General features: G+C 45.1%; 1 protein-coding gene across 1 annotated transcript in view; it reads left to right on the top strand.

Annotated features, from left to right (window-relative positions):
- The first annotated feature begins 1,742 nt into the window (after window positions 1-1,742).
- Window positions 1,743-12,670, top strand: part of NCAPH2 (non-SMC condensin II complex subunit H2) — a 29,122-nt gene continuing 18,194 nt past the window's right edge. The window contains exons 1-5 of the mRNA XM_033163088.1: window positions 1,743-1,949; window positions 3,346-3,447; window positions 3,624-3,679; window positions 5,590-5,671; window positions 7,247-7,318. Of these exons, the coding sequence (XP_033018979.1) occupies window positions 1,827-1,949; window positions 3,346-3,447; window positions 3,624-3,679; window positions 5,590-5,671; window positions 7,247-7,318 (435 nt within the window). The 5' untranslated portion in view covers window positions 1,743-1,826. The remainder of the gene's footprint in view (window positions 1,950-3,345; window positions 3,448-3,623; window positions 3,680-5,589; window positions 5,672-7,246; window positions 7,319-12,670) is intronic.

Below are 12,670 nucleotides of genomic sequence, written 5' to 3' on the forward strand. Positions count from 1 at the left end.
AGCATTAAAACCAAAAGGAAACTTATGAGAAAACGACCCTCCCGACTCCAGAAGATTTCTTCCTTTAGTTGTTTGTTTGTTTGTTTGTTTGATTCCCTTCATTTGGCGCCTCTGGTGCACAGGCTCTTCAGGGGAGCTCTTGGGGTTCCCTTACCGCTCCCCTCCCAGCCCACCTTATTCCCGCGACTCTAATTGAAGCTCTACTTTTAATATAGGGTGTTTTAATTGTGGCCACCTGTCTGGGAGAAGAGCAAATTATTAAGAATAACCATAATAACAATAGCATGCCTTTGGCATCAATGTAAAAATACCGGGTGGAGACTGGAGTGAGAACAGTTGCTTTATTTCAGGTACTGCCTGATAATCAGAATTTCTAACAGGCACACATGAAGCGTATGCAAAGAACAGGATAGCAACTTTGTAAAAGTTTGGTGTGTTTTTTTCTCCTCCCCTCCCCCCCCTTTACTTTTCCTTCTACACGGGTGCTGTTTCTCTTTTTTCTATTTCTCTTGTTTACGCCTCACCATGTTTAGTGCACATATAATTATGTACTTTTTATCTGTCTAATAAAGATGTCGGTTGGGGGGAGAGGGAGCAGGAATGGTTTACGATTGGAAGAAAGGGGCGTGCCCTTAAAATACATGCCTTTCCATGGTTTACGATTGGAAGAAAGGGGCATGTTTGGAAATTGCGTTGAGACACATGGAACAGGTGGTTAACTAATTGATATGTGATAGTAGATTCTGCAAGCTTGTCCAGCAGGACAGAAAGATTTTTTTAAAACATTATTTCAAGTGTTTATGTAGCATGTTTGCAAACCACCTTGGGACACATGTAAAAGTTGATTTGTAAATTGATGATAAATGGGTAAAGAGGGGGTCTTCAGCATGAGGTAGAAAGCAAGACCTAGGGCTCTGAAGTCAGGCTGCTTGGTTTTGCCAAGGTGCGGAGCCCTGACTTCCCCCTCACCTCTTTGCCCTCTGAGCTCTGCAAAATTAGTGGGTGCCTTGCAGGGGCAGATTGCCGGCATACCCACTAATGCATTTAGCTCAATTGAGATGCTGGATTTAATAATCTTATGGGATCTCCCACTTAAAATCTGCTAAATCTCCTGCATTTTTTGGGGGGGGGAATCTTCTGTTCATTATGCTGAGTTTGGACCCAGACCTTTTGCACCAACCCGTTGTCCTGGCAGCATCACTGTGGAGAGGGAGAACTTAGGCTGTGTTACACCCTCCTATATTGGAGAATTGGTGGTCTATTTATTGCATTTGTACACCGCCTTTTTCTACAAGGAGCTCAAGGTGGCAGAACTAATTTCTCTCCCTCATTCAATCCTCACAACAACCCTGTGGGGTAGGTAGGTTAGGCGGAGAGGCAGTGACTGGCCCAAGGGTACCCAGTGAGTTTCATAGCTGGGGGGGGGCGTGTTTGAACCCTGGTGTTCCAGGTCATAGTCCCTACACTCTAACCCAGAGCTTTCCAAACTGTGTGTTGGTGTGTTGCTCAAACACTCCCTGCCACTCCTCTTGGAGAGGGAAAGGGGTTAGCCCAAACTCTGGTTTACTAGTAAAACTGAATTGCTTTGTTGTGAAATGACATGTATCTAAAAAGCATGTCGCCAACATGAGAAGTTTGGAAAGCCCTGCTCTAACCACTGTACCACACTGCCTCCAGTTCTTAATGGGGGGGATTATGCAAGTCGCTCACTCCTTTATTTTGGTTATTTGTTATCTGAACAGCAGGCTAAAACTTTGAACAGCGGACAGAGTCTGAACCTTCATGCCTAAAATGCATTAAACCCCTGGAGTGTGGGTCTGTACTGGATGGGATTTGCTGCCATGGAGGACGTGGAGTCTCGTTTGGTGCACTTCCTCAAGCCGATAAGGGACCTCACTGCGAACTGGGCGGTGGATGTGGCAGCTCAGCTGGGAGAGTACCTGGAGGAGGTAAGTGAGTCAAACTACAAGAAAAAAGATTCCACCTAAACTTTAGGAAGAACTTCCTGACAGTGAGAGCTGTTGGACAGTGGGATTTGCTGCCAAGGAGTGTGGTGGAGTCTCCTTCTTTGGAGGTCTTTAAGCGGAGGCTTGACAGCCATCTGTCAGGAATGCTTTGATGGTGTTTCCTGCTTGGCAGGGGGTTGGACTGGATGGCCCTTGTCGTCTCTTCCAACTCTAGGATTCTATGCTCCTGCTTTGGAGGAGAGCATGTGTGCAGGGAGCTACTTTGGCACGGGAATCTCATTCTACCCACGATGGTTCTGCCTCTGCAGAGTGAAAGTCTCCTTCTAGCTGCGGACGGGGCTTCAAAGGAGGAGTAGCGCCTGTCTTCTGTGTCCAGGGCAGCTGTCTGCCAGCTCCATCTGGTATGCAGGATGAGACCCTACCTGCCCATGGACTGTCTCGCCAGAGTGGTGCATGCTCTGGTTATCTCCCGCTTGGACTACTGCAATGCGCTCTACATGGGGCTACCTTTGAAGGTGACCCGGAAACCACAACTAATCCAGAATGCGGCAGCCAGACTGGTGACTGGGAGTACATAGCTGTCAACTTTCCCTTTTTTGCGGGAAATTCCATTATTCCAGTGCCGTTTCCCAATGCAAAAAAAAGGAACATTGACAGCTCTGGGAGTGGCTGCCGAGACCACATAACACTGGTCTTGAAAGACCTACTTTGGCTCCCAGTACGTTTCCAGGCACAATTCAAAGTGTTGGTGCTGACCTTTCAAGCCCTAAATGGCCTCAGCCCAGTATACCTGAAGGGGCGTCTCCACCCCCATCGTTCAGCCTGGACACTGAGGTCCAGCTCCGAGGGCCCTCTGGTGGTTCCTTCCCTGTGAGAAGCGAAGTTACAGGGAACCAGGCAAAGGGCCTTCTTGATAGTGGCACCCACCCTGTGGAATGCCCTCCCATCGGGTGTCAAAGGAATAAACAACTACCTGACTTTTAGAAGACACCTGAAGGCAGCCCTGTTTAGGGAAGTTTTTTTAAAAACGACTGATGTTTTAATGTATTTTTAATCTCGTGTTGGAATCCGCCCAAAGAGTTTGGGGAAACCCAGCCAGATGGGCAGGGTATAAGTAATAAATTATTGTTTAAAATTATGATTATTACAAGGAGTTGCACAAAGTCTGAGCCACACCTTTCCTGCTATGGGAGACGCAACATGTCTCCGTCTGTTCCCTGTTAAATTGGGATGTAAGCAGTACCCTTAGTTGCTTTTCGATGGTGATATGATTGAAGAACAAAATCAAAGAAAGCTCTTGCTGTCTGTTAGGATTATAGTTTGTCGAAACAATCTATTTTGTGACCTCATGTATTTATTTCTCTTTTTAATCCTGCAGCTGGCGCAGATCTGCATTTCATTTGATAATGGCAGAACCACCATGAACTTTACAGAAGCAGCAATGCTGATCCAAGGTTCTGCCTGCATCTACAGCAAGAAGGTGAGGTGGCTGTCAAGAATGCTCAAACTAGATGGACCATGGAACCGCAGCGAAATAGTTTGGCTTAGCAAACCTCATCCATTGAATTGTAGGACTGGAAGGGACCCTGAGAGTCCAATTTGACCATTGTCCATTCTTGCCACTAAACCTGTTGCCTTTTCTCTCTTTTTTTTCAGGTGGAATCCCTCTACTCACTGGTCTACCAGGCACTCGATTTCATTTCCAATAAGAAGTTAGTTGAACTTTTTTTGAGCGGGGGGGGGGGGGGGAGAGATCTTCACTTCCGGAGTCGGCTAGAGCTCTTCATATTTCTGTCCTGGAATCCCTCACCTTCCTCTGCCCATTGTGCTGCCTTTTCTTCTCTGACTTAGTTACAGTCAAACCTCGGTCGTCAAACGTAATCCATTCCGGAAGCCTGTTCGGCTTCCGAAATGTTCGACAACTAAGGCGCGGCTTCCGATTGGTTGCAGGAGCTTCCTGCACTCATGCAGAAGCTGCGTCGGACGTTCGGCTTCCGAAAAATGTTCAAAAACCGGGGCATTTACTTCCAGGTTTTTGATGTTCGGGAGCCAAAACGTTCCAAAACGGAGGCGTTCGGGATCCGTGGTTTGATTATATTGCCAAGATGGCTTTGTCTCTCTCCATTGTTGTTGTTTTTTACTTTAAACAAATCTTTTAAGTTGTCAGGAGTACTTCTGTCCAATAGTGGCAGCAAAAATTTGGTTAGTGGAGATGAATAGCTTCCTTTTCTGGAAGTTTTCTGGCATTGAGAGTGTTCTAGGTTTATGTCCTCAAATCGTGAAGGAGCAATTTTGTTCTGCTGCTTCCAAATGTTTGCTTCAGTTGTCTTAAGTTGCTGTGTCTTTCGCCTGCTCATTTCCTGCTGTCTCGTGTTATGACTAGCTAGGTGTTTCCACCATTCCTCTCTGCGTGCTTTATAAGAACAATTCCAAAAACACGGCTCCCCTGACGTGGTAGCTTCCTTGCTTGCAAGGACGGGTGTTGTTGTTTTGACATAAAACCACGTTTGTCTATGTACTTCCAAACCCACCCACCCTGACCATTTGTAGATAGAAATGATCAGTGCAAAGAATATTACACTGGCTTATTTTTCTGACTGCATCCAACCAGTCATTACTATAGCAGTAAGTAGGCAGAAAGTTCTGAGGTGCCAAAGACTCACGGCCGCAATACCTCAAGAACCGCCTCTTCCCGGTCCCTGAGATCATCTTCTGAGGCCTTCCTTTGTGTGCCTCCTCCTTGAGAGGTCCAGATGGTGGCAACACAAGAACGGGGCCTTCTCTGCAGTGGCTCCCCATCTGTGGGATGCTCTCCCCAGGGAAGTTCGCCTGGCGCCTTCATTATACACCTTGAGGTGCCAGGCAAAAAGTTTCCTTTTAAACCAGGCCTTTGGTGGATCTTATAGAATCATAGAATCATAGAGTTGGAAGAGACCACAAGGGCCATCCAATCCAACCCCCTGTCTTACTGACATTCAACACCCTTTTAGAATGTGGCTTGGGGGGGGGGTTATTGGGTTACTGCTTTTGCTTTGATTTTATATGTTGTGGTCTTGTTGTGAACTGCCCTGAGGCCTCTGGGTATAGAGCGGTGTATAAGTTGAATAAATAATAATAATAATAATAACAACAACAACAACAACAACAACAAATGAAGTTGAAAGGCTGAGTCACAGCTATTTTTAAAGTGGGAAAATTTCCCATTAAATGGTGCCTCTCCCGCCCCCCACTCCAACCATTTTCTCCACGGCTCACAACCTTATTACACAGAGCAGGTTCAGGAAATTGCTTCTCCGTGTGAAAAAGCAGAAGGTCATTTTCAGATCACCCAGGATCCTGTCCCTGTTGCCCTGGTGAGCTTTGTTGTGGGTCATGTTTGGCTGGCGTGGTCCTGAGGTCTCCCGGGGTGGTGTGTTTGTCATGGTGTCACTGTATCTGGCATCCCGTTGACCATCGTACAGCCTGACTGCCCTATAGCCAGTGAACCTTGACTGTAACCTGGATTCTGAAATTGCACTCTTCAGGGGGACTTCCATTTGCTTGGAAAAGAGAGGGATTAAAATTTAAAAAACAGCGATTTGATTTTCCTTTTCTCATGACTCTTTACACTCCCACCAATTAGGCGCGAGAAGCAGGTTGCATCAGTAGGAGAGGACGGAGTCGACAGAGATGTCAGCAATGGACCAGCAGAAGAAGAGGAAGAGGTGAGGTCCATTGTCATGGGCAAGAGAATGGGTTCATATTCTCTCTCTGCCTCTGCAGGCAAAGCCTGTTCTCTTGATGGGGCCAAAGGCAGTAAGAGAAACTGGCTGCAGATGGAGTCTGTCTGAGCAGCGTCAAAGCAGCTCTTGTCTGTGGCCGTTGTGCTTCATCTAACATGGCAGCCTTCAGATGCTGGGCTATAGCCTCCCATCAGCTGAGGGGATCTCCTAGTTTAACTGGGGGGCACCAGGTTGGCAAAAGCTTTAATTTCTGCTCTTGATGATGACTGCAGGCTTCTTCTGGTTGCAGAAATGTACAGGAGAATGCTGCCAGCAATCTCTTTGTATAAATTCCAGAGGGGCGGCTGGGCTTGCCTGCTCTAGCAGAAGCAACATGGGAGTCCTGCAGCTCCTTCAAACCTCATAGAATTATAGAATTGTAGATTTGGTTTCAATCCTGTATACCTGAAGGAGCGTCTCCACCCCTATCATTCAACCCGGACACTGAGGTCCAGCTCCGAGGGCCTTCTGGTGGTTCCCTCCCTGCAAGAAGTGAGGTTACAGGGAACCAGGCAGAGGGCCTTCTCGGTAGTGGCGCCCGCCCTGTGGAACGCCCTCCCGTCAGATGTCAAGGAAGAAAACATCTATCTGACATTTAGAAGACATCTGAAGGAAGCCCTGTTTAGGGAAGTTTTTAATGACTGCTGTTTTAATGTATTTTTAACCTTTTGTTGGAAGCTGCCCAGTGGCTAGGGAAACCCAGCCAGATGGGTGGGGTAGAAATAAAAAAATATTATTTATTATTATTATTAGCGTTGGAAGGGACCACAAGGATCATGTAGTCCAACTCCCTGCAATGCAGGATTCTTGACCCTGAGGTTAAGAGTCTCAAGCACTGCTGACCTAATGAATGCTTTATAGCATAAGGTTATATGGATGAAAGTCTACTTTGTCAGATGCACCAGTGTGGTGTAGTGGTTAAGAGTGGTAGACTCGTAATCTGGTGAACCGGGTTCGCATCAGCTGAATATGTGAGTGGCATCCTCTCAGAAATGTGCCAATTGCAGCAGCCCACAAGTTCTGTCTTGAGAGCCAGTGTGCTGTAGTGAGAGCCAGTGTGGTGCAGTGGTTAAGAGTGGTAGACTCGTAATCTGGTGAACCGGGTTTGCGTCTCCCCTCCTCCACATGCAGCTGCTGGGTGACCTTGGGCTAGTCCCACTTCTCTGAAGTCTCTCAGAGTGTTTGTTGTGGGGGAGGAAGGGAAAGGAGAATGTCAGCCGCTTTGAGACTCCTTTGGGTAGTGAGAAAGCAGGATATCAAAACCAAACTCCTCTTCTTCTTCTTCTGTTGCCTAGATACACTCAATGTCATTTCAAACTTGTAGCCTGCCTTGAGGACTAGGGATGGGGCAGGCTAGATTTGTATCTTTCTTTATAAATGGCAGCCGTGACTCCTTGCCTTAAAAGCAATTTAGTATGTCGCTTTGGGCATGCTCCCTTTTCTTCTTCTTTTCCCCTCCTGCTCCTCGCTTGCCTAGGCAATGTGTGCCGTTGATGGATTTTCTCTGTTTCTCTGTAGTTCCTCTCCTTGGACGACATCCAAGATACCAGCAGAGCAAGCAAAGACTTGAGGGGAAACCAGAGGCACAACGTGAGTAGCTTCTACTGTTCCCATTCTTGATGTCTGAAGAGGAATGGAATGGGAGGGGGTCAGGAATTCAGGGGTGCTCATTGCCCCCCTCCCACCACATACCCAAGGCTCTTGTAGCGCAGCATTTTCTGGGAGGGGGGGTATGTTGAGCTTCATACAAGTTTGACCCTCCTTTGCCCCGCTGCTGAAATTGTGAGTAGCTCAGTGTGGGTCATAACACATCTAAGTTTAACATAGGCAACGGTGGTTTGGGTATTGGAAGATGTAATGATTAATTAAGAGAGGGAGAGGCTGGAAGGAACTCCACCTTATCCCAACATCCCTTCTTAAAGCCAGCTTTGGGTGGGTGGGTGGGAAATCTCAAAGCTATTTACCACACATTCAAACATCAAATAAAACAATCCAGAACAAGACATTACCGAAGAAAGTCAGATTAATTAACAGGAAATTGAAATATTATCTTAAAAGGTTTCAAAGTACAGCGTTGCAAAGAAGGTCAACTGCAGAATGCACCTTGAGCGCAGCCAAGTTAAAGAAGTAACTGCCTGAATATTTCAAAGGAAAACATTACTTTCTTAAAAAGTCAAATACTAAGTACACATTTCAAATGGCATAATTATCAAGAGAATAAAATATTATAAGCATAGAGCATAATTGCTGCTGTCGCCGCCTGTTCTGCCAATGGTGGTACATGGCCGGGGGCAGCTGTGGAAGCTCAGATTCGATGACCTGGGTCTGCGCCAAGAGGCAGCCAAGCTGGTCTCTGGCATCTTTAGCAGCATTGACTTTGTGTAGCTGGAGTCAGTCCGGGCCCCACCTTCCCCAGGCCAGATGGAAGGAAGCCTGCAGGGCAGGGAGCAGATCTTCCAGGGCTCCCAGCCAAGGTGATTGTACTGAAGCAATGGGAAGCTGGCTTACACTGAGTCAGGCCTTGGGTGCATTTAAGAGAATTTTGTCTTGTAAACGGAAAATCCCAGGTGTAGAACTGCCCAGGCACCTGGCCCTTAGGGATAAGCCCACTGGTTTCTGCGGAGTTAAATAAAAGAAGTCCAGCCCCTGGAGCAAGGACAAGACAGGGTTTATTGCGCAATAGGTTACAGTCAAAACTGCACACCCAGAGCAGCGTTACAAGAACTTTTAAAAACTCCTATCATATCCCAGAATACAGTTTGGAAACATCATTACTATATCACGAAAGGGAAGGGTTATACATGATTAACATATAGGAAAAACAAGATTAACATATGGGGAAAACGGAGCAATATCAGGGAGATAGCCCTGGGCCAATGTGAATTGGTGTTAAGTATTGACAAGGATATATTGAGCACTTATCTGGGAGAGAACAATGGGATTCCAGCTGAGGGATATTAGCCCAGTGGCTTCCTGAAGCACCCAGAGATTACCTGCTGAGGCATTTCCCTGTGCATGTGGTCTCTCACCTACTGCTCACCTACTGGATCATGGCGGAGAGATGGGTTCCCTTAAGGGCATCACTCCATACCCCAATGAGTTTGCTCGGGAGGAGACTTTGCTTGGATGACCCCCCCCCCATAATTTCCGTAACAGTCTGCGCTGACAGACAGTGATCCTCCAGGGTTCAGACCAGGAACATTCCCGGCCCTGCTAGGAGATGCTGTAGATTGAACCTAGGACCTGTTGCATGCAAGGCATGGCCTACAACCTTTAGCCCCACCCCAAGTCCCTTGCTCATAGATGTCTGTGGCCACTGAAATATCACATTGCTGTGAGTTCCATACTGAGAACTGTTGCTTCCGCGGTTGGCACGAGGCGTCAGGTCAGCCGCTGTTGGAAACAGCAGACTTCCTACGCTCTTGTGCTTTTGACCTTCCGAGTCCAGCTCTGTCGTCACCCTCCTGTTCCCCCAAGCCAGAAAGCCCTGCGTGTTTATGCCTCCTTTAATCAGCAAGCGGACCCATCCAATTTCCCCTTTCCTGGAAGCTCTCCAACGGCACTGCTTGTGCTTGTTCGAGATGCATGGGAACAGGGTGGATTTGATTTAAACCACGATTTAAATCACTAGTCAGTAAGGCTTGATTTAAATCACAGTTTTCTACCTAAAGACTAATTCTTGCTGGTATAACTTTAATATGCAAGTAGATTAAGATTTTTAGAATAACAACTTTTCATATTAGTTTTTTTTATCCCCAGTTTAATAGGTTAATCATTCATATTTGGACAACTTTTCTGTTGTACTTTGTTGTTGTTCAGTCGTTCAGTCGTGTCCGACTCTTCGTGAGCCCATGGACCAGAGCACGCCAGGCACGCCTATCCTTCACTGCCTCTCGCAATTTGGCCAAACTCATGTTAGTAGCTTTGAGAACACTGTCCAACCATCTCATCCTCTGTCATCCCCTTCTCCTTGTGCCCTCCATCTTTTCCAACATCAGGGTCTTTTCCAGGGAGTCTTCTCTTCTCATGAGGTGGCCAAAGTATTGGAGCCTCAACTTCAGGATCTGTCCTTCTAGTGAGCACTCAGGGCCGATTTCCTTGAGAATGGATAGGTTTGATCTTCTTGCAGTCCATGGGACTCTCAAGAGTCTCCTCCAGCACCATAATTCAAAAGCATCAATTTTTCGCGATCGGCCTTCTTGATGGTCGAGCTCTCACTTCCATACATCACTACTGGGAAAACCATAGCTTTAACTATACGGACCTTTGTCGGCAAGGTGATGTCTCTGCTTTTTAAGATGCTGTGTAGGTTTGCCATCGCTTTTCTCCCAAGAAGGAGGCATCTTCTAATTTTGTGACTGCTCCATCTGCACCATCTGCAGTGATCACCATCTGCAGTGATCATGGAGACCAAGAAAGTGAAATCTCTCACTGCCTCCATTTCTTCCCCTTCTATTTGCCAGGAGGTGATGGGACCAGTGGCCATGATCTTAGTTTTTTTTATGTTGAGCTTCAGACCATATTTTGCACTCTCCTCTTTCACCCTCATTAAAAGGTTCTTTAATTCCTCCTCACTTTCTGCCATCAAGGTTGTATCATCAGCATATCTGAGGTTGTTGATATTTTTTCCGGCAATCTTAATTCCGGTTTGGGATTCATCCAGCCCAGCCTTTCGCATGATGAATTCTGCATATAAGTTAAATAAGCAGGGAGACGATATGCAGCCTTGTCGTACTCCTTTCCCAATTTTGAACCAATCAGTTGTTCCATATCCAGTTCTAACTGTAGCTTCTTGTCCCACATAGATTGTACTTAGGAAGGAGAAAAATAATCATTACCTTAATAATAACAATTTAAATAGATTTATTAGATCCATTCCATTCCAAACAATCAGAAAAAATATTGTTTCTATTATGTTCAATGAACATCTTGAAACTTAACACTGAAGGGGTTGATTCTGTATTCATAGGTTTGTAGAACAATAGGATTAAGGTCTTTTTGTCAACTCTCCATGTTAGAACATTTTTGCTGTGAAGAAGAGGCATGTGATCTCTCCTGAGTCAAATTCAGTTTTGAGAACTGCAAAAGTAAACCAAGCATCTGTGATAATATCTTGTAGGCAGAGAAACTGCCCAATAATCATACAAAAACCTCTGGAAGAGCATAAATGACATTGTGAATGGATTAATGGAATTTATTTACCCAAAAAATTAAACATATACAGCCTTATTCTACATAATTAAAAAAACTAATCTTTATTTCATGATTGAATAACCTTTGGATGGTAATATATTTTCACTAAAAAGCATTTTATTTTAAAAAATCCGATTTAAATAAAAAAAATCGGATTTAAATAAAATCCGATTTTTTTTTTTTTTTTTTTTTTTAAATCATTGATTTTTATCCACCCTGCATGGGAAGGGCTGTGGCTCAATAGCAGAACATCTCTTTTTATGTGGATTAAGGGTAAAGATATAACTTAGAGACAGAAGGTTTTATACTTTCCTTTCTTCATTTTATTCCTTTTCTTTTTTATGCTCTTCCATTTCTATCTTCCCACTCCATTTTGCTTTTATTGTACTCTATGTTGAAAACTTTTAATGGAAAGGATTATTTAAAAAAACAGCAGAGCATCTATTTTGCTAGTAGGGCGGGGTAGGACTCTGAAACTCTGTACAGTGGTCCCTTGGTTCTCAAACTTATTCCTTTCCAAAAGTCCATTCCAAAACCAAAGCGTTCCAAAACAAAGACACACTTTCCCATAGAAAGTAATGCAAAACGGATTAATCCGTTCCAGATTTTTAAAGACAACCCCTAAAACAGCAATTTAAGATGAATTTTACTAACGAGACCATTGATCCATAAAATGAAAGCAGTAATCAATGTTCTGTACTATAGAATGAATAAGACAGTATTCTAGATGATAAAAATTAAAATTATTATTTTTTCCTTACGTGCACTGATGATGATCGTTGTTTGGATGGGGGACTTTTATCCATTTCCGCAGTCACACAATTGTATCAAATCAGTAGCTGAACTGGGCTCCACACAGTCACAAAAATAAATTAAACGAAAAAGCCTCAAAAACAAAAATGCAAAATAAATACCAAAAACAGAAGCGCCACACTTAATCTGTTCTGGGACTCCATTTGTCTTCCGAAATGTTCAAAAGCCAAGGCGCAGCTTCTGATTGGTGCAGGTGCCCTGGAAACTATAGCTGACTGCCGGATCGGACATTCAGATTCCGAAAACCGGAACACTTACTTCCAGGTTTTTGCCGTTTGAGAAGCAAGGTACCACTGGATTGCTGCTTCCTGCCTGTGTGAGCAAAACTGCGCTAGAGGGGCCCCAGTGATCTAGCTCAGCACAAGGCTGAGTTGCTCCCAGCTCCCAGCTAGAAAAATAAGGCACCGTCAGCAGCTGAAGAGGAGCACTCAGCTGAAGGGAAGCTCAACAGCTCTCTAGCCTGAGATGGCGGAGTCTCCAGGAGGCCATAGGTCAGGCATCAGCAACCTTTTTCAGCCATGGGCCGGTCCACCGTCCCTCAGACCCATGTGGCGGGCCAGACTATATTTGGTGGAGGGGGGATGAATGAATTCCTATGCCCCACAAATAACCCAGAGAGGCATTTTAAATAAAGGGACACATTCTACTCATGTAAAAACACCAGGCAGGCCCCACAAATAAGCCAGAGATGCATTTTAAATAAAAGGACACATTCTACTCATGTAAAAACCCCAGGCAGGCCCCACAAATAACCCAGAGATGCATTTGAAATAAAATGACACATTCTACTCATGTAAAAACACCAGGCAGGCCCCACAAATAAGCCAGAGATGCATTTTAAATAAAAGGACACATTCTACTCATGTAAAAACCCCAGGCAGGCCCCACAAATAACCCAGAGATGCATTTTAAATAAAAACACACATTCTACTCATG

Source organism: Lacerta agilis, chromosome 10, assembly GCF_009819535.1.
Source record: "Lacerta agilis isolate rLacAgi1 chromosome 10, rLacAgi1.pri, whole genome shotgun sequence".
NCBI classification, from domain to species: domain Eukaryota; kingdom Metazoa; phylum Chordata; class Lepidosauria; order Squamata; family Lacertidae; genus Lacerta; species Lacerta agilis.